The following is a 22,630-nucleotide window of genomic DNA, read 5'->3' on the forward strand; positions in this document are numbered from 1 at the left end:
TGGCACAGTGGTTGAGAGTCCGCCTGCCGATGCAGGGAACACGGGTTCGTGCCCCGGTCTGGGAAGACCCCACATGCCGCGGAGCGGCCGGGCCCGTGAGCCATGGCCGCTGAGCCTGCGCATCCGGAGCCTGTGCTCCGCAACGGGAGAGGCCACGACAGTGAGAGGCCCGCGTACCGAAAAAAATAAATAAATAAATAAATAATAAATAAATAAATAAATTTTAAAAATAAAATAAAATAGCCTAAATAAATAAATAAATGTCATTAAAATATCAAAAAAAAAAAAAAAAAAGATAACAGGGAGTTTCTGGTTTCAAGTCTAATGACCGAATTGGGGCTACCTTGATTTCAAATTCTTATTTTAAAATGGATGATTTGCTTGAAAACTCCTCACTGAAGCTCCTTAATAGAGAAAAGATACTGGTCTGCAATAAGACAGATAGGCAGATAGTAGAAGAGAAAAGAAAGGAAAAACAAAACAAAGACCACATATCCATAAGCAATTATCAGAGAGACCAGACCTATTTAGACAATTTGTATCATTTCCTTCATTCCTTCACTCACTCCTACACACAGAAAACTGGTGCTGTCATTTACTCATCCTCCAAGAAAATCATAAAAGATGTGAGTATAGTCTTTCCTTTTCCTTTTTATTTTTTATAAAGAAATATAAATGTCCATGCCAATACGTGCCCCGTGTCCTAAAAGTGTGGATTCTAGCCTGTGTACCCACAGGTCATTTATTCCAATTGTCCATTTATTTAAGGCACAAAATATGGGGATATCAGTTTTCTCCCACAAAGGAGAATTAAGTTAAAGATGTAAGGAAAAGTGCTTTGAGAATTGTAATGTGCTATAAATACATGTTTGCAATGGCAAAGAGGCTTACATGGTCTGGTATTTAATGATAAATAAAATTTTAACGAATTCTCTTCAAAAATGTATGTATAAAAGCTTGAAAGAAATCTAAAAGCTGGAAAAGTTTAAATCGTAAGTTATAATGCTGAAAAAAACAATTTTGAACCCCCAAAGTAAAAGATACCCGTTCTAGTAATATTCACCTAGGAAGAACCAAAATTCATTATTCAAAAGAAGATGCAAAGATGTTATCATAAAAGAAGCATTAGATTGTGGACTAGAATTTTAGATTAGATTTGGCTGTCTCAATTAAATCTGAACACTTTGACATATTCCTTTATTAAAAAAAAACTCTACAAGAAAGGCATTATTGTATTTTATATACCCATTTTGCATAATGCCAGGTTATTATTATTAGTTCCTTTTACATTAAGCCATAATAATTCAGTTCTGGTTCTAGATCTCGTTCTGTTTGTTTTGATTCTATACCTGACCTTAGGATGGTGGTATGATTTTTTTTTCAAAATTAACACATATTTAAAGCCAATGCTTAGCATTCTTAAAAATAAAACAGTAAACTGTAATTCCTATAACACTGAGTTGTATATAAGTTCACACCTACAAAAGGTCAGTGGCCAGTATACTCTTATTCATTCTAATATTTCTTATTGGTGTTTCTCTTTTTTGGTTTATAATGGGCACTCAATAAATATATGTCATATAATCCATAACTTAAAAAGATAATAGCCATGATACACTGAAAGAAGAAAAAAGGCTATAAAAGTGACAGTAACATAAAATGAGAAGGCTATGCCATTTAATAAAATAAAATGCATTTAATACACAGTATAAAATAAAGAAGCGAAGCTGTAGCTAGAGAAACATAAATTTGGGTTCCTATCAAGCCAAATTCCCCTAATATGAAATTTTAAAACCTTTCCACTGAAGATTAAACACTTAGCCTCAATTTAAGTATACAATGTTCAATAAAGCAATGCCAATCCAATTATGTATTTTTCTATTTAGCATTTCCTAAGAGTTTACTTCTATTTCTACATGCTTTCAATAGCATGTCTAGAAAAATTATTTAAAAATAGAGAGTGTTGGGGGAGGGATGGATTGGGAGTTTGGGGTTAGCAGATGCAAACTATTATATATAGAATGGATAAACAACAAGACAGTACTGTAGAGCACAGGGAACTGTATTCAATATCCTGGGATAAACCATAATGGAAAATAGTATAAAAAAGAATGCATATATATGTATAACGGAACCACTTTGCTGTACAGCAGAAACTAACACAACATTGTAAATCAACTATACTTCAATAAAAAATAATAAATATTGAATAAAGAAAGAAAGAAAGAAATAGAGAATGTTGAGGTGTTGTTATCTGAAGAACGTTCTACCCACACATGCCAAGAATACTGAAGGATCTGGGGCAGATTTCAGGACCAAGACAATAGAGATCCCTGTTTCGACTGAAGATCTAGAGAAGCAGGATGCCGGACAATGTAAGTATAAGAATTCTTCTTATTTCTAGTAGTTAGCAGTGAGCACTTATTACAATTCACCTTTACAATGGAGGTTCTACCACATATAATATTTAACATAAACCCTCCAAGCAGGTTTGAATTGTGCTAAAGAAGCTATCTCAAAGAATACCAAATGGTCCCATTCTGCCTTTTATGTATGTAGAAGTGATTTCTTTTTACAAAAGAATCTATGCAAACCCCTCAATATAGTACCCATGCACTTGTGTGCTCTATCAGAGAAAATATCCAAAAATTCCTTGAGATGAATTTTACCGCCAGATTCAAGTCACATGCCCCATTACAAAGACATACCAGGAATCTGATATATCTATAGTATTCACAGATGCAGATATATTTATGGGGCTCTGCATAAATCAAATGCCTATGAATAAAACATCATTTAACTCTACAGAAATTCAATTCCAATTTCAGAAGTAGAGTATCACTAAATCCCTCACCACTGTTGAAAAAAGAAAGCAAAAAAGAAACACTTCTCAATAATAATTTCTTTAATATATTATATTCAAGTTTTTAATCAATGTCCAATCAACTTCAGCCTAATGTTTATTTTCAGACACTAAAATGAAGGTAATAAGGGTTTTCTAAATGTCCAATTTTTAGTGTAACCTGGTAGGTGTGCCACTTTCCACTCTGATGAATGGAAACATACAGCATGACAAAGCATGCTTCTACTGAGACAAGAAAATACCTAGACCACAGTATTTGAAGTCAAATGATATAACCCCCCAATCCTCCATTTCTACTGCATGAAAGAAAACTGTTCAACATCTCATCAAATAGCTGAAACCTTCAAGCATCTACAAATGTTCTGATCAAAAGATCGTCTTTGCTGTTGAACCAAGAAGATACTCGGGATCCATGATCGATACCAATATTCCAAATCAAACAGAAGATTATAAAACCCAACCAAAGTCAACACTTTCATACTCAGCCAGTGACATGGAGGCAATAACACGACGCAAAAAGAAATCATGTAGTAACAAGGCCTGGTTTGAAAACCTCTTTAGCAGTGATTGGGAAGAGAAAAAGTTGGTACCCACCTGGGATCTTTCTGAATGCTATCGATGGACGGGGATCTGGCCAAGGTGCCTTCGGGAGGGAGGGCAGGGCCGGATTTGCTGTACGGAGACTCGACGGAAGGACAATACTGCAGCTGCCGGTAGGGGTCCGCGTAGCTGGAGGCTGGGCCGGCGGCGTAGCTGGCCCTCTGGAAGGTGGCCACGGCAGCGCTCTGTGGGCCATGCTGGCTGCCTGTGCGCTGCAAGGGGACGGAGTCGACACCGGGGGAAGACGGGGCTAGGACAGGAAAGTAGGGACAAAGTAAAAAATTGAGGACCTGCTCACAGAAACGGTTAACCAGGTCTAGGCAGGGGGGAAAATTACACACATACAAAAACAGAAACAAAAACAAGGGTTTGAAAGAATAAAAAAAAAAAATTCTGTCATATTTGAACTAACACATTCGATGTTACCCATTAAAGTGATAATTAGCATGCTATTTCAGGAATAAACCTTTCCACTCTAGGGCGAAAACGCATCTGCTGAGTGTGTGTTTGCTGCTTACCAACCTCCACGAGAAGGTTTGTTAATCGGAAATGTAAACTCTGTGCGGAGCTAAAACCCAGAAGAAATGTAAGGAACATCTTCTAAGGAATCATGTACAGTGACTCCTTTACTGTTTAGGTTGAGAAAACTCAGAAAGTGCTCGCTCAGGTGATGCTATGTTAATTCTATTCAGGGTGTGGAAGAAATTTAGTAATGTGGTTAATTTCTCCTAAATAAAAGAAAATAAGGCAACGTGAGAGGATGTGTATGCATGGGGGTGGAGGTGGACACAGGTCCATAGTTAGTACTCGAGCATTAAAAGCAGGACTGTCCTAGTTCTTGTAAAGTTTAACAAACACCCACAGGAGTTTTATATGCCTCTTTCTCAAGTTGAGCTGTCATAGTAACAAATACATTTGGTGAAGGGTGGGCATGGGAGAGGAGATGAAGACCTGCCCAACTGCAACACAAACAAAATAAGAAGCTGACTTGGCTTTTCCAGAAGTATTTGCATCTTTTCAATACGCCTAAATTGTTTGGAGAAGATTTGACACCAGTTACTAAAATTGGTTTGACTATTTCCAAACTGAATTTCAGTTTTTTGTTTCCTTCCTGGGTTCTTTGGAGTTTGTTTCCTGTCATTATTTTTATCTGGTTCTCAGAAATACTTGACGTCTAAGGTTTAGTTGACATATAAAATGAAAATAGCATCTTCCATATTAATAGAATGCGACCTGTTATTAATTGTTGTGATATTTAGCCATGATCAATATTAGATAGCACCTTTACTTTCTAGCATTGTAGATCGGAATATATCCCAAATACAGCCAGTGTCTAGATAAGGCCGTTTACCATGCAAGCTCTACGTGGAATTAGTTTCCGATTACGAATCACACCCCACAACTCGGACTTTCTGAGAGCTTCATAGTGGATAGTGATAGAGCTTATTTTATCCTCTCTCTCATTAGAAGACATATGTGAAATCAAATACAAAAGAAATTATGTCACATTGAGGAAACAATGTTAATGTTAAAAGTTAAGGATATCCTGTCGAAATGACAAAAAGTTGCAAAGTGAACTGGAGAAACATATCCTAATATGAGAGCTGATTTTAACAGAGTTCAGGGCTTCTCATCCCAATGAACTTTTAATACTTAATCTTATAATAACCAAAATTAGGAGACTAGGCGCTGTGACATGGTGAAGACCAGAAAAATATTTAAGAAAACTTTCTAAACAAAAAGTGCATATTTTCCCAGAAGAGCAGTATTTTGAAATGATGAGGGCTGCCCTGATGGATTAAGTTTCAAAGTCATTGGATTAGACTAATAAACATTAAGTTCACAACCAGAAAATCTGTCTTACGTCTTTAGGCAATTTATGGAGCATTTAGATTGTCTCCAAAATTTTACAAGCATGTCTAATTAAAATTCATGTTTTAAAATTTATGAACAATGTGCTTTATGTCATGGAGACAGGGGTTAAAAATTCAGGCCAGGCATAACCATGCTCTTGGAAGAACAAATGCAAAGAGGTAAACAAAATTTCATTTTCTAGAAGAGTTGTGAAAAGCCAGCCAGCAAATCAAGGGCAAACGGGGAAAACTAACTATAACCTGACATTTTTCAGATAAATGCATGTTTTCCATTCAGGAACTAAATATCTGTACTTAAGCTTGCTGAAAAGGTTACTAATATCAGAAAAGAATCCTTTTCTATGCAAAATTATTTGTTATCCGTACATTAGATATAGTGATTAACAGGAAGGGAGGGCAAAATGGCAGAGATCAGGATTTAATAATGAAACGTGAAGAAACACTCTTGTTAAAAAAATGATAATATATTGGGCTTCTCTGGTGGCGCAGCGGTTGAGAGTCCGCCTGCCGATGCAGGGGACGCGGGTTCGTGCCCCGGTCCGGGAGGATCCCACATGCCGCGGAGCGGCTGGGCCCGTGAGCCATGGCCGCAGAGCCTGTGCGTCCGGAGCCTGTGCTCCGCAATGGGAGAGGCCACAACAGTGAGAGGCCCCCATACCACAAAAAAAAAGACAAAAAAAAAAAAAAAAAAAAGAGAGTGGACTATGAAATTTAAGACGGGTAAACAACTTCCAGAAAGATCATATTTGAAAAAAAAAAATCGCAATCACATTTCTGCCACTTGACAAATGGCCTTTCAGAAGTATCATTCCTGAAGCCATAAGTTTCAACTTTTTTAGGTCACAATAAATAGAGTACCCAATGAGAATTTCAAAATATAAAATTAGAACTCAAACTGATACTGTCAAATTCAAATAAATTAGAGACTGATCAATGCAAGGAAAATAATGCAAAGTAGCAATACAAATGGGGAGAAAAATACACTATTTTAAAGGGTAGGTTATATGATCATATAGAAGAAAATGCATGAGAAACGAAGAGATCTCAAACTAGCCATCGGTAATGTAAAAATGTAATACTTTCTATTTTTTTAAGCATGAGGTAAAAGACTGATTTCAACACGTTAAAACTGATTTCTCCCTTTTTGCCTTGCCTGTTCAGACTGCGGTGTGTTTGATGCAGACTGTGGCTCTCTGTTAATACAGATAAGCCGATACCGCTCACACGATTAAAAGACTTTTCTTTAACACAAATTTTCCCTTAATTTCTGTCCTGTTATACTCGGTTGGCCAAAAAGTGCGTTCGGGTTGTTTGTAAGATGGTACGGAGGAACCCGAAACGACGTTATGGCCTACGTTTTCTCTCATTTGAGTTTTAGAGCTCAGTTGACCAAATCACCCACCTTGGAGGATTACTCTATTCAACTGAACTTTCTTATGGCAAACATTTGAAGTAAAAGGTGCTTTATCAGCTCTGTAAACACTCCTCTCTCTTCTCACCTGCTCTGCAAACAGCCCCTTCTCCCCTCAATAAGCTCTTCCAACTCAATGAATCACACTGCTGGTCTCCTTGGGGAGAGTTTAAAAGTAGCCTCTTCAGCAGTTGACCTGATACTTCGCCTTTTCACGCTGCTCATGAAATTATCTGTTTTCCGAAGAGCTACACAAATAAAGGTCTAGTGCGTAAAGGGAAAAAAAAATAGATGTTTTATGTGTTGTATTTTGTTTGAAAGAAGGGAAGGGAGATCCTTTTTAATAAAAGCAAACATTCTATTTTGATGAGGATAGATGGTTACATGCATTATTTACTGACAATGGAAAAAAAGGAGAACAGAATAAAATACAAGACTCTGGCACATGAAGAAACTTGGGAGATGGAATATAAAGTAGCGTTCAACAGAAGAAAGAAAAAACATTTATTTTTGTTTTCATATTATTTATCTTTGCTTTTATGTATATTTGTACATAGAGAGATATGAAAACATAAAATACTTTTACACATGTTATAAAATACAAAGTAAGCAAACAATAAGCTGATTAAATAACATTCCTTCTGCAAGCTCAGAAAATAAAAATGGCTTAGGTGACAATGGGTCCAAAAACATGGCCTATATACCTTTAAAGTTATTACTTAAATAATAACAACTCTATCATTTCAGGGATGAGGAACCTTCACCACCCAATCCACTATATTCCCAATAGTATTATCATCTAGAACTGAATTATACATGTCTTCCAGTTTTCTGCACTCTGCACAGGTTGATCCAAGCTGAGCTCAATGGAAAAATATTCAAGGGTAAATTTAACATAATCTTTTAACTTCATATGTCATTATTTTTGTGGGGGGGGGAGGCATTTAATGCAGGATTATTATTAGTGTTGATGTTGATTACTGGTGTTGATGTTGCTGTTTCTAAATTTTATCGACTGTTCTACCAGCAAACACTCTGTTCTCCTTCAGCTGTAATTACTTTGTATTTACACCATTTTAGGTGAATTGATATAGGTAAGCATCTGGAAGCTCGTCTCGGTTTTAAGATGATATTTATCACTGGGCTCATTAAAAATTTCCAGTTGGGTAATCATGTGCCCCTGACTTTTTAGATTTAAAAGAGGTAAAAATTTTAACTAAGAGGTTACGGAGGATCTAATTTGACTTACTCCAGTGGGAAGCAATCATTTTTACAATTTGAAGTAACAGCCTTTAATAAGTAATAAACTGTTAATATTACATTTTTTGTGGACTCAAAAGATGAATTTCACTGAAAATGTTATTTATATTTTATTGAAGAATAGCAATAAAATTTTATGAATATGAAGGTTCTATGTAATCCCTCTATAACTTTACGAAGTATTGACTCTTACTGCAGAAAGTTAAGTTTTTAAAAAAATGCTTTCTCCATATGGGCAAATATTTTCATCCCATTCTTATTTCTTGTTACGTTGCAATATTTGTCAACCTCATAAGGATATTTAGCAGGTTTTCTCCTTGCAGCGTACCTACGCTAATTCATTCTTTATTAGAAGCTGACACATTCATCACAGAAAGCTTGTTTTCTCCACTCAGGATCACATTTATCCGAAAGGAAATGCATGTGACTATCAACCCAGCCGACGTTGGCCATTTTTGCTAGTTTAGAAAGATGTGTTTGGGGGGTTGTCAGAGTCAAGTATTTACGTTCATCAAAGGACTCCTAAGTTGACAGTCATTGATATGTTTGAGCTTGAAATAAAAATCTGTGTCATCTTAATAGACTTTAGCATAAGCAAATCCATGAGAGTCACACGTTCTCTGTCTGGCCGTGTTCCTTATTATATAAGCTCTGTTTGGACAAGGTTTATCCCGGACAAAAGGTATATTCTATTTAAACCGACGCCCAAATTAAAAGTGTGCCTCTTTAAATTTTCATTGTGCAAGAAGTAAAGACTCAGACGTTGGGTGGATGGTCCTGGAAGAGCAGGTGGGGATATTAGCTCTACTGCCTCACTCACTGCTCAGTGGCCTGGTCTGCTGCTGCAGCCACAGCATCCTGTCTCCTTGCGCAGGGAGACAGCACGGATGCATCTGATAAGAGGGTCCCCTCTGGGGAGCCCTGTTGAGTGGCGACCACTGCTGATTCAGGAAGTGGCCCTTTCATGTTCTCTCATGCTGCTAGATTTCTGGGGCCACCATGCTGGCTCCTGTCTCAGTCCTGTCCTGGTGCCCCTAGGGGCAGCTTCTCTACTGTCTCTGCCACCCTACGAAGTCACAGCTGGGCCCAGGGAGGCTGGGGTGGTCATCCTCCAAGCCTGCTCCCTTCTGCTGGGACAGAGTGGGGGAAAAGGTCTGTGGTTCTTGTTGCCAACTAAAAGCTGGTACTTGCCACCTGCCTCTACAGGGATGAAATCACAAGCTCCTGCGACCGCTGACCTTCAACACACCCTGAAAGGAGTTCAAGGTGGAGATGAGGAATGCTGCCCTCTGTGCTCTGGGTAAAACTGGCAGAACAGGTCTTCAGGTAGTTAGATACTTTCAGGGGAAGATTTTATGAGCCCACTTCCTGCATCTCCTCATATCTAGAAAAGAACTAAAATCATTAACGGTGACGTCTGCTCCTGGTGACTAGCAGAAGCCTTCTGCAAAAAATATGTGCTTGATTGCATGTACTCCCCCTTCACCAAAATCACATCTATACTGACCTTCCCCCCTACCTCTTTGGACCAGTTCCTCAGAGCTATCTGAGATGCTGTCTCCCAGGCTATAGTCCTCATTTTGCCCCAAATAAAACAACTCACACCTCTCACGTTGTGCCTTTTTTTTTTTCAGTTGACATTGTCCAGCACTGGCTGGGGTGCCCAAGCAGGAAGGGTCAGAGCTAGGTCTGGGGTGCGGGCAGAAGACCCTCTTTAGACCATGCTCCCTGACACAGCCATGGCCCACAGAGTGCTGGCCCAGCTGAATAAAATCCGATTGATTTCTTGTGTCTGAGTTGTGAACCCTGTTGTATGTTTTACCATCCACCACCCTGGAGTGGGAGAGGGGAGAAGTGGGATTTGTCAACCCTGATTCTCTAGCACGCACACAAATGTATACAAATGCACGTACATAAGGCTCTGACATTATGGTTAGGAAGCTTTTTGGTTTGGGAAAGGCTCGAGGACCTTTTTGAACACCCAAAGGTAGACTGTGCTTCTTGTCTGAATCGGGATCTAAGTCAGTCTTCATAATAAAGTAACAAGGGTGAGAGGGTAACTATGGCAGCCAAGACGGAGGGATGGAAAAAAGATGGCGGTAGGTTGGGTATAGGGGGAGAAGCTAACTGAGAAATCGCCTTTGGAGGGGAAGTTTAGGGAGCTTCAATCTGTCTCATCTTCGAGGACTACAGCTGTTTCCTGCTCTTCTCGGTATAGTCATCTCGGTGTATCTCTCAGCTCTAGCACAATCTATAACTCAGGATGGCCTTAGTGGTGTTTGGAAAGGGAGGCCCAGGGATGGGGTCAGCATGGGCCTGAACAGGGATGGGAGAGAAGAGTGGCCATGGGAGATAATGCCCGGGACCCTGAGCCAGGTGGAAGCAGAGCTGAAGCACTGAGCGACCAAGAGTGGGTACCATTCCACAGCCCCACTCCCTGCTGAGAAACTAAAGGATGACCTGGGAGGGCGGCAGGAATCGTTTATAGTGCAATCTTGAGTTACATGTTATCTAGGAAAGAAACGACAGTATGTTGTTCTGTGCTTTTTTTTTTTTTTTTACAGTTAAGGTCATTTTAATTTTGCAATTGTATAAAGAAGAGGGGAGTTTTTTTTCCCAGTTCTTCCTGTGAGAGGAAAATACATATTAGTAAGTAAAATTATTTCAGTTTAGTTGAATTTGTGCCAAATCTAAGCAAGTGAGTCAGGCATCCAAGAAACTAATTTGAATGGCTGACCTTTCAAAGGAGTTACTTTTGAGCCTCTGAGTCCAGGGTCATCAGTTGAGGGATGTCCTTTTCTCTTTTGTAATGATCCTGCTTGCTTAATTTTGAATATGTTCTATTTTTTTGGTGCTTTTCTTAATACTCTGTCTTCATTTTTGTCTGGAATATTCATTTAGCCTTTAATATATTACCTTCCTTTACCAGTTATTTTGTCCTATTTTAGGTCCTTCTCTGAAACTAAAATGAGCATGCGTGAGGACAAAGTTGGTTTAAGCTTCTTTGGACCTGAAGCCCATCGAGCACGTGGTTTGTTTTCAACAGATATTATCCGGTTAATACAGGACACAGGAAATCCTGACGCTCTCTAGATGAAAATGGGTATATATTTATTTATTTATGTTTGCTGTACGCGGGCCTCTCACTGCTGTGGCCTCTCCCGTTGCGGAGCACAGGCTCCGGATGCGCAGGCTCAGCGGCCATGGCTCACGGGCCCAGCCGCTCCGCGGCATGTGGGATCCTCCCGGACCGGGGCACGAACCCGTGTCCCCTGCATCGGCAGGCGGACTCTCAACCACTGCGCCAACAGAGAAGCCCTTTATTTTGTTTTTGAATGATGATTTTTACAAATGCAGGGTTAACCAAGATGACTGTTAAGAGCCCAGGTCCCAGGGCAAAACTGCCTGGGCGTGAAGCTTTAAAGACTGGCTCCTTACCACCTGTGTGACCTTGGGCAGATTACTCAACATCTCTGTGCCTCAGTATTCTGATTTGTAAAGTGAGCATCAAAATAGCACCTCTTTCATAGGGCGGTTCTGAGGATTAGTAAATACATTCAAAGCATTGAGAACCATGGCTGAAAGTGGCAGACATGCTGTATGCTTTGTCATCCTGTCTCACCTGCTTGATGCTATGGCACCACCTAGTAATTGCCAAATTGTGAAGGCCAATACACTTGACTTCACTCCCAAGTGGGGATTCCCTCAAGAGCAGCAAGTGGCCTTCAATTCCCCTGCCCCACTCTCCTGGAAGTATCCTCTGGAAATGCTCTACAGATGGAACTGAAGGACCTCCGGCCAGTGGCCTTACTTCACAGCAGAGAGGTAAGGCTGAAGAGCCGCCTTGGCCACCGATCTGAGCCAAAAGCCAGTGACCCCGGAACAGTTCAGGTCTAACAGGCCTCGTAAGAACCTGTCCTCTTCTCCCAAGGAATTAGGGTATTTGCTCTGACTCTGGACGCTTCTTAAAAGTCTGTACCAGTGGTGGCACGAAGCGTGGGGTGTGTATAGCACAGAGGATGTGAAAAATAACCCTCTGGATATAGAAAAGCAATCTTTTTTTTTTTTTTTTTTACTTTATTTTTGTGGTTGCACCGCACGGCTTGTGGGATCTTAGTCCCCCGATCAGGGATCGAACCGGGGCCCCCGACAGTGAGAGCACGGTGTCCTAACCACTGGACCGCCAGGGAATTCCTGGGAAAGCAATCTTAAAATGTTTCTTTATTGAAGTTTAATCTTGCCTTTACTAGATATAATTTAATACTATTGTATAATATGTATGTAATTTATAAGTGAGAGATATATACCCGTATTAAAAGCATTTTCTCAAACATGTGGGTTCTGATAGAGACAGTTCCTGGAGGTGCAGGGTTAGCTGGGAAAGGGTAAGGACTTGAAATGAATTCAGGATAGAAATAGGGAGTAACCTGAGCAGGGGTGAGGGAGAGAGGGCTTGTGGCTTTATGCTTAGGAGCTGGAGAGGTGGCTTCTCCCCACCTGTCCCCAAGAGACCACTCATGGACTTCTGTAAATTTCCATAGTGTTGTGGAAATCAGCATATTTCCTCAAAAGTGCCTCAAGTTCAAAGATGCGGGCAGGGAGGGTGTCTTGGGCATCTGGATGGCACACCTCAACAGATCTCGGCCAGGACAGAGGTTACTATTAGTGGGAAAGGGCTGGACAAACAGATTGTCCCCTCTGAAGCACTCAGAGGACACTCTTGCCTTCTCTCAGAGGAGAGATAGGAGAAAAACACTCATTTATTCATTCAGCCTGGTTCTCCACTGATGGCTTAGAATGGGGGTCAGCAAACTTCTGTAAAGTGCCAGTAAGTAAGTATTCTCAGCTTAACCAACCATATGGTCTCTGTCACTATTCAACTGGGCTGCTGCAGGGTGACAGCAACTACAGATGATCTGGAAACAAAAGGGTGGGGCTGTATTCCAATAAATGTTTATGGACTCCACAATTTGGATTTCATATGACTTTTACATATCCCCAAATATTATCCATCTTTTGACTGCAAACCATTTAAAAATGTGATAATCGTTTTTAACGCGCAAGCACTACTACCACAGGTGACGAGCTGGATTTAGACTGTGAGCCATCGTTTGCCAACCCTTGGCTTAGAGAAAACACTACTTTTGTTGTCGTCATTGTTTTTTTTTTGTTGTTCTTAAGTGTGAACATCAGTCCTGGTCCTTAATTTGAGATCGATGAATGAAATACTTTTTTTCCTACTGTAGCTAATTTTTCATTAAACCTCCAGAAGTTTATCAACGAGAGCTAATTCTAAAAGCCTATGAATATGGAACAGAGAATCAACATAATCCCTTTTGTTGTCAGTTTTTCTTCAAATTAGATTTTGAATGTCACCGAGATTGTTATCTTTGTCTTTTATAAGGAGTGGGTGGAAATAAAATTACCCTAGTTAATAATATGCAACAAGCTAAATGTTAAAATAGCCCAGCCTCAGACTGGAGTAGATTTAGCAGGCTGAAGGTGAGAGAAACTCTGACAGAAGAATAAATGGGTATTCTTTCTACCTAAACTAAGATATGTACTATCAACACTGGATGGCATTTACAACGTCAAGAGTAAAATCAAGGAGTATTTTGTGCTTTTCTTCCTACGATGCAGTGAAATACTGAAATGTAAATATCAGTAATCAGCTAGAAAAGCAACGTAGCTTGCCTGGATTTCAAAACATATAAGTTAGTATCACAATGAAGTTTAACAAAATTGCTATGATCTACTTCTTGGGAATTGGAAGTTACAACAGTCTGAAGATGAAGTGCCCGGTGCCAAGGCCTGGACCAGAGCTTCCGCATCCCCATACCTCGGCCCCTGCCCGGGATGATAATGTGTATCATTAGAAATGAAGGAGACAGCTCTACGGTCTGCAAACCGGCAGCATAATGTTTTCTAAGCTAACTTAGCCATGGGAGGCTTTAGAGGAAGTGCAATTCTCAGTATCTTCTTAATGATATTGATTTTACAGATAAGATAAGTGTGCTCTAGCACATTTAATCGTGATATTTGACCAGTTATTTTGCAAATGGCTTCATGTTCTGGAAAACACTTGTCCTTCTTCACGTGGCCTAAGGTTGTGTCAAGTTAAAATATATATTTAATCCAGGAAAGCTATACAGTTGAATGAACCATATGCAATTGCCAATAACTGACTTTTCAGAAATAATTTCATAGGATTCAACCTAATAGTGTGCATGAAATAAATTCTCAGTTGGCTTTACAAAATATGCTACATTTTTTAGTAAATATGCTTCCTTCCCACCAAGCTTGCCAAACAGGTAGACTGTGTCATTAAAAAAAACACAGCGGGCTTCCCTGGTGGCGCAGTGGTTGAGAGTCTGCCTGCTGATGCAGGGGACACGGGTTCGTGCCCCGGTCCGGGAAGATCCCACATGCCGCGGAGCGGCTGGGCCCGTGAGCCATGGCTGCTGAGCCTGTGCTCCGCGACGGGAGAGGCCACAATAGTGAGAGGCCCACGTACCGCCAAAAAAAAAAGAAAAGAAAAGAAAAAAAAAACACAGCATGAGGCATATGCCTTTATATGTCCTGTACAGTGACTGTGCTTTCCTAAAGTAGTTATATTCATTAAATACGTTAATAATGATGTACAAAAAATTGGTACTGCTTCCTTCGATTTGCCTGTGTGACAAAATGAGCTGACAACCCCCCTGTACTTATTCCATTTACAATCTACTCAGGGAGCTAAAGTGGAGTCATATTTGGTTTCTATCCTCATCACAAACATTAACGAGAGAAGCAGGTATATCATAATGCTTCTGAGGAAACAGGACATACACGCACGCACGCACGCACACACACACACACACACACACACACACACACACCCCTTTCACAAGGGAGTGTTCTTTTAAGCTTCCAAGCAGGCCCACCCCTCTGTGGACAGGTCCCCCTAAGTGGACAAGCCACCTCTGTGGACAGGCCCCACTCTGTGGACAAGCCACCCCTCTGTGGACAGACCCCCGTCTGTGGACAAGCCTGTGGACAGGCCACTCCACTGTGGACAGGCCAACCCTCTGTGGACAGGCCCGCCCTCTGTGGACAGGTCCCCCACGGGGGTCCTGAATACACACCTGTGCTCGTGCGGTACGTGCCCGTGTGTGCTGGCGGCAGAGGGTCCCCCTGGCTCTGGCTGAGACTCCTCATGGGGGGCTTCTGATAGACGCGGTCTTCATAGATGGGGTCTATGTGGTGCTCTGGGGACTGCAGGGCTCGCAGCTCCGGGCCCAGGTGGCCGTGCTGGCTGCTGTATGAGGCCCGGGACCCAGCTGAAAGGAATGGACAAGGAGACAGTAAGACCCAACCGACATTCAAACAGAACTTGTTTTAACCAAGACATATTTGAATCTCGGGGGGACAGGAATGTTGAACTCTGCAGAAAATCAGATGAATGGCAGGAAGAGGTCAAGCTGATCAGCTTATCTGCATCACCCAGCTGCCTTGCTTTGCGCCCAAACCTGATCTCTGTATAAGGATGATAATGATTCTGAGATAAATGCCCATTGAACAGGGCCAGTGAAACAGCATCTTTCCCAGCCTAACGAATGTAACAGGTTTCCTCATTAAAGAGATCAGTCAGACTGAAGTCAAACCTAAAAAGCTCTTATTATCCCTTAGTCCTTGCACCTGAAATTTTACGACAGGCATTCTTATTTAAAACGATGAGCAAATGCATAAGCCGTGGTGGCCATCTTGATGTTGTTCCTGAAAAATGGACCAGAATTTGTTCTGTCATCAGAAGTTTTTCCCTGGACAATGAATGAACCAAAATGTTCGGACTTACAGTAGTCTAAATCCCTGAGAGAAGCAGATTTTAAAGAAAAAGGTTTTCAAGTTACGTTTTCCTCTACTCTTACCCTCCAAATGGAAGGATCTGCGTTTAGTCTACCTTCCTCTGAAACAGTTCAAATGGTTGCCACAAACTGGTTTAATTTATAAATCGAGGCTACATAGCATTTGCCTGTAGTGGTCGTAAATCCTTATTTGTGTCTTTTTTTTTTTTCTTTTCTTTCTTGCACTGTATAGGAAGAGGTGTGGCTTTGAAGCAGTGCTGTGGGACAGGGAATCTCTGCGCAAGAGGAAACGCTCTCATGAGGGTTAAGAGTTTGAGTTGACACACGAAAAAGAAGATGTTGACTGAGAGCGAATATTTCGTCCGAGGGAAAGCCAGAGTCACAGGAGTAGACATGCCAGGAGAATCATCTCCACGGCGACAGATGGAGTGGAGGACATCTAGGGACAGTGAAGGGGCATCAAGGAGAGACGGTTATCTAACAATGGTGAGTACAGGACACACACAAAACCCAAACAAGGCTACAGATGATTTTAGCAAAGACCCTTCAGCTAACTCCCCAAAGCTAATAACCCGCATGGCACGCTGGGATTTAACTGTCAACTGCCTTTGAATCGTCCCAACTGGGAGCCCTCCATTCCAGCTTAAAGTTAGAGGGAGTTGGAATTCCTTGATTTTGGTAGTGTTTGTGGACACTTCTCCCTCTGTCCTGCTGCTTCCCGGCCTTCACCGGTGGCCGCCTTAAAGCCAGTATCTTCAGTGCTCAGTGATTGGGCTGCTTCCTCAGAATGATCTAACCCCAAAGATTTTGATATTCTTGTCTAGTATATTTGAGGACAAAGCCATGCAAAAGTTTTGAAATTGCCAACAGATAAATGTTTTACTGGTTTATTTTACACAGGCTGCTTTATATTTAAATCAACAGAATAGAGCAATTCTGAAGGAGTGGGGCAGTGCTAAGACTTCTATGAATTCAGTCTGGATAACAAACACTGAATGCTTTGAGGAAGGGAAGGGAATCAAGTGGGCAAGTTCCTTACCTTTCCCTTTGCTAGTAATTAAATAAGTTCTGATTTAGAGAGCGTTCAGATGAGTGATAGATTCAAAATAACTGTTTTACATAATTAGGTTCATTGCATCTGATTTATCAAATGCCAACATCACACTGAATATTATCACATGCTTATATCTTCCAGGAATCTATTTAAGTACGATATGCCTTGAGTTCCTGCTGTCAGTTCTTTCTACCTCTGAAGGTTTTGATAATATTGCCAAGGACTTACAAGTGTAAAAAACAAGGAAACAGTCATTACATCCAAATGGCATATAGTTAAATAAAAGTTATCCATCCCTGGTAGATTTAGAGGTGTAACTTTATCACCATTCCTTGGTTCTAAGCGGCTAAAAATATCCAACAATGAACAGTAAAAGGACCTGCTGATCTTTTAAGTGGCGACATGAGCTGAGGGTATGTGTGAAAATCCTCTTCTTATAAGCATTTACTGGGCATTAGGAAATTTTTATTAGTATCATAAATCAGAAATTAATGGCCAAGGGTCCTAGGCAAGGAGCAAGAATCTTAAGATAAGGCCTACCTCTGTGGATATCAGAATTTCTATGTGCTGGTATTCAGAAAAATGCAATAGTACAATTATTAAATATTTGAAGAGTATACTACACTTTTTTATTAGCATGCTTTTGACAGAACTGTAAGTTCACAGTATTTCCCTGTGGAGACACTTGTACAAAATACCTTTGCATATTTAAGCATTATGCATAGAGCTAAGGCATTTTAAACCAAGCATTGTTTGCACTCCTTTTATCCACTGTGGTCAGGTTTTAGTTGCTCGTGGCTGGGTGGGCACAGTTAATGGGAAGAGAGACAGAACTAGGAGAAAAAAGAGGGGCAAGGAATTAAAGGCTAAAAGTGCAACTTCTGGAATTCATGCCTTCTACCACTCTTGCAAGAAAGAACATATCAGGCCCCTACTAACAAGGCCTGTTTTATTTTGGGCAATTTCAAGAAAAAAATAATCTCATACAACCTCTTCTCCGAATAGGCTCCAAAATTTCATGAGATAGTGTATACATTTGCTGATTCAATGAAAATACACTTTTCTTGATACACGCACCCCAGTGTTCATTGCAGCTCTATTTACAACAGCCAGGTCATGGAAGCAACCTAAGTGTCCATCGACAGAGGAATGGATAAAGAAGATGTGGTGTATATATACAATAGAATATAACTCAGCCATAAAAAGGAATGAAATTGTGCCCTTTGCAGAGACGTGGATGGACCTAGATACTGTCATACAGAATGAAGTAAGTCAGAAAGAGAAAAGCAAATATCGTATATTAACACATATATGTAGAATCTAAAAAAATGGTATAGATGAGCTTATTTGCAAAGCGGAAGTAGAGACACAGACGTAGAGAACAAACATACGGACACCAAGGGGGGAAGTTGGGGGTGGGATGAATTGGGAGACTGGGATTGACATATATCCATTACTATGTATAAAACAGATAACTAATGAGAACTGACTGTATAGCACAGGGAACTCTACTCAGTGCCTGTGGTGACCTAAATGGGAAGGAAATCCAAGGAAGAGGGGGTATATGTATACATGTGGCTGATTCACTTTGCTGCACAGCAGACACTAACACAACGTTGTAAAGCAACTATACTCCAACTTAAAAACAAGAAAAAAAAAAAGAAAATACGCTTTCCTTTAGTAGTAATTTTCTTTTACCACCTAGTTCTATTTGACAGTGAGTTCTCAGCGTTAACACTGGACTCAAAACACCACTAGTAAACAGCTGCATCTTTGCCAGAAACTGGAACAATGTTAACAAGAAAAATTGCTGGAGAATCTCTGACTTCGTTAAAATGTCACAGATGTCCAGGTCAATTATGTTGGTGGAGAACAATTCTGAGAGCCTCACCTGGACCAAGCTGAGGGCTCAGAACAGCAGTGTGACAAAGGGCAAAGGAAACATGGATGGGCCCAAGAGAAAAGGGAAAGCAGACCCCACGGACCAGCCCAACCCCATCAACCGGTCCCCCGCCATTGCAGACCCAGGTCATGCAAGTATAATACCTGTGTCCAGACTTTATGACCAATTTCTGCCACAACGCTTACCGCATCCAATGTTAACCTTTCAATGCTATCATATGCTTTTACTCGTCCTACTTCTCCTCTTCAGAAGACAAAGTTTGGGTCTAGAGAGCCCAGGCCCTGGCAGTGTACATATATATAGTATGTTTCTGAAATCAATGGGTTTTAAGACTCACATCTGAAGCATGAATGCTCAGCTTACAGGCTAAGAGAGGTTGTGATCCAGGAGGGCTGAAGGGTAGTGTAACAACCACATGGGTGCTCTGTGCAGGCCAGGCCCTCCTGCAGGTCCAGGAGCCCTGGAGGACTGGGAAGAACCTGCAAACTGATGTAGGAACAGGCTTGAGACATTTGCTGCACAAGAGCTACCATGTGTCCTAGGACCTCAGTCACTGGCCCACTGCTGCTAGGGCTGACTTGGAAGGATGTTCAGATGGCTCAGAACAGGTCACTCCTGGCCACTCAGCTGTGGCGCTGGTAACGGGAGGTGAGAGGAAAGGTTCAGTTCTGTGGCAGAGATGTGTAACCAAGCAGGACCCTATGGGGTCTTCCTGGGACAGACCCCTCCCCCCATGTCCTCTGCTGTAGCTCCTCTCTGAAGTACCTTGGTAACAGTACCTGATGCACGCTTCCTGAGTTGTTTTACAGATGCTAAAACCACCACCAAGTGGAAGAAATTAACTACGGATGACCGTGAGCCCCGAGACCTACAGATGCCTAAGGATTGATAATGTTAACTGTCCTGTTACCTCACCATCAACCAATCAGAGAACTGTGCACAATCACATACCCTGTGACCCCCTCCCTCACCTGGCTTTTAAAAATGCTTTGCTGAAACCCTTCAGGGAGTTTGGGGTCTCTTGAGCACAAGCCACCCATTCTCCTTGCTTGGCCTTGGCCCTGCAATAAACCTTTCTCTGATCCAATCATTGACGTTTGGGTTTGTCTCACTGTGCGTCGGGCACAGGAACTTGCATTGGGTAACAGATGGAGATATGGGCTCCAGGGGCTCAGAGGGCAGACTGGACCCTGGGGAGTAGAGGGGCCCTAGACCTGGGACATCCCCTGGAGCTCTATAGGTACCTTCACTCCAGCACCACCACTTACAAGAGCAACTCCTACACAGAAGTGTAAGCAGGTAGGTTAGGGAGTCCCTGGAGAAAGAGAACCAGGAATGGCTTTCTTGACAGAAGAGAACCCATTTTGGTCTAAGCCATTTTGTGATCTACGCCTGGCTACAGTGCTTGCCATTGAACAGATCTCAGTAATTAGTGATCTTAAGGGAGGGGATGCAGAAACAAGGGAGGAGCATTCAAGAAACAACAGTGCAGCCTTGGGGCAGGGTCCTGGTTCCTTAAGGGATATACATAACAATATACCTTTGAGTTCTGCAGAAACTAAAACCCTCACTCCGGTAGAGGATGGAAGGATGATGCTGACCTTCCTGACTTCAATCAGCTAGAGCTTGGCCTCTGTCAACCTGTGCCCCAATTCTATGCTGAATTCTCCTCTGCTCAAGCCCCCTCATGAATATGCATGGACCCTTAGCTTAAAACGTCCCCAATTTTGCTGTTTGGGGAGACTCTGCTTTGGCAAAGATCCCCTGTGTTCTCCTTATTCGCTGCAAGTAATAAATCTTTCCTCTCCCTGCTCTTTGGCTTGGTTGTGGCTACTGGCTCAACACCCACCAAGAAGTGAACCCAGTTTTCGGGGAACAGAAGCTTGAAAGCATGGCTGCCCCTCCAATTCTGCACACAAAAGGGAGCCTTAGGAGCACAGACGTATAATGTCCAACAGTTTGAAGTAAACTCAAATAGCATCTAAAGTAGTAATTCTACTGCTCTTTTCTTGTGTCATTTTTTTCCCAAACAAACTGAAATAGGGAGACATGATTTGGGCTCCAGATCTGTGTTTAACCAGCTGGGCAAATCAAGGCAAGTCATTGAACCTCTCTGAGCCCTGGTTACCTCTAGTGTAAAAATACAAATAATAGTTTGCGTTTGTATGACATGGCATTGTGGGAGGATCAAGGTCAGAGAAATCTGTGTGAAGGGCTCTGCAACTGATAAAGCAGCGTAAACACAGGTATTCTCACGTCACTCAATCTTAGAATCAAGAAATTGTTATCTCATGAAAATACATCTTTTGATTCTAAAACACAATCAAACACTGTAATTTAAACTATCAAAATATCAAAAACAACTTAAGAGATTTAATTGTGAAATATTATAAATGAAAAAAAGCTGATAATTTTGTGAAATATTATTGGAAAATGTAAATTTTAAGGTTTTATTTTTTCTTAAAAAATTAATGTTGCTTTTTAATGGATAATTGTAAAGAATGAAGGAATGAATGAAGTTCAAAAGGAAAGAAATATTGAAAAAACCAAGAGAAGGTGAAATCCTTTTTAGAAAGGGATATGGCATAAATTAAACTTGCTGAGCGAAGATAGCAAACATCTGCTGATCCAGAAGGAAGCCAGCGATGGACCTGCAGGGAGTTCTTGACATGGAAAATAATTACAAAGCTGAAAGGGCAAAGTATCCTCACTGCCTTGCTCGTCTCACGCCTCCACCCCACAGAGAGAGAATCCAACAGGCTCTGTTCCATTTGACCAGCAATAGAAAACACTTCTAGACTGATTTGCAAATAAATTTCTACTTGCTAGATTTTACCTAGAGCGTTCACCCGTGCCAGTTAATCCATATTGATTGATACGTTCACTCATTTAACACATATTTACTGAGTGAGCAACTTCTAGGAGTTTTGGACACCATGATGCTTAAGACTCACAAGGTCCCTGGCCTTGAAAATAAATCAGTCATCACATTTAGAGATAAAGGTACTGAAGGAAAATAAAGGAGGGTGGGGAGGGTAGACAGTGTCGGAGGGTATACTGTTTTCATATGGTGGTCAAGAAAGTTCTTTATGAGGATCTGACATTTCAGCAGCAGACTACTTAAGGGAGCCATGCTGGAGGGAGATCCATGTGTTTCTCAGATAGAGGGGACCAGAAGTGAGAGCAAAGGCCCTCTGTCGGAGAGTCAATTCAGAATACTTACAGAAGTGACCACCATATTGTCTTTTAAAAGAAATGCCAGTTAGTATACGAACTCTTTATAAGTTCATACCACAACTGATTATAAAAACTGAACAGATATTTTTTAACTCACAATTTCACAATCACAGTAACCACATTTTCAGCAAAAGGATTTGAAATATTCAACAGGAGATCACACATAAGGAACTCATGAGAACTGCATGACCAAAGATTCAGCTCAAATACATATATATATATATGTGTGTGTGTGTGTGTGTGTGTGTGTGTATGTATACACACATACATACATATATATACACACACATACATACATATATATATTTGCATTTGAATTTTCATTCCTTAGAATATGAGTAGTTCTCAAATCTTCATTTCTTCCTTGCAGGATCATCTGCGAGACTTTGAAGCACTGATTCCCGAACACAACCCCCAAAAGATTCTAACTCAGTCCATCTAAGCGTGGAGTGGCGAGGTGCATTTAATGGGCACCCCATATGCCTCATCACTCTACTACAGGAATCACCCTGACAGCCTCCCTGTCCCAGATAAATCAAAGAGAGAGGAGACAGGCATATCCGAAAAAAATCAGTATCTAATGT

The 22,630-nt window shown here is 41.1% G+C and overlaps 1 protein-coding gene across 3 annotated transcripts in view; it reads right to left on the reverse strand.

Annotated features, from left to right (window-relative positions):
* The window catches only part of CTNND2 (catenin delta 2), a 778,687-nt gene that overhangs the window by 367,137 nt on the left and 388,920 nt on the right, over positions 1-22,630 (reverse strand). For all 3 annotated transcript variants that reach the window (XM_029218322.1, XM_029218323.1, XM_029218324.1), the window contains 2 exons: positions 15,133-15,327; positions 3,458-3,713 (listed from right to left, as the gene is read on the reverse strand). In XM_029218322.1, coding sequence (XP_029074155.1) covers positions 3,458-3,713; positions 15,133-15,327 — 451 coding nt within the window. The remainder of the gene's footprint in view (positions 1-3,457; positions 3,714-15,132; positions 15,328-22,630) is intronic.

The sequence above is a fragment of the Monodon monoceros genome, unplaced genomic scaffold, assembly GCF_005190385.1.
Source record: "Monodon monoceros isolate NGI ecotype Baffin Bay Population unplaced genomic scaffold, NGI_Narwhal_1 Super_Scaffold_12, whole genome shotgun sequence".
Lineage (NCBI taxonomy): Eukaryota > Metazoa > Chordata > Mammalia > Artiodactyla > Monodontidae > Monodon > Monodon monoceros.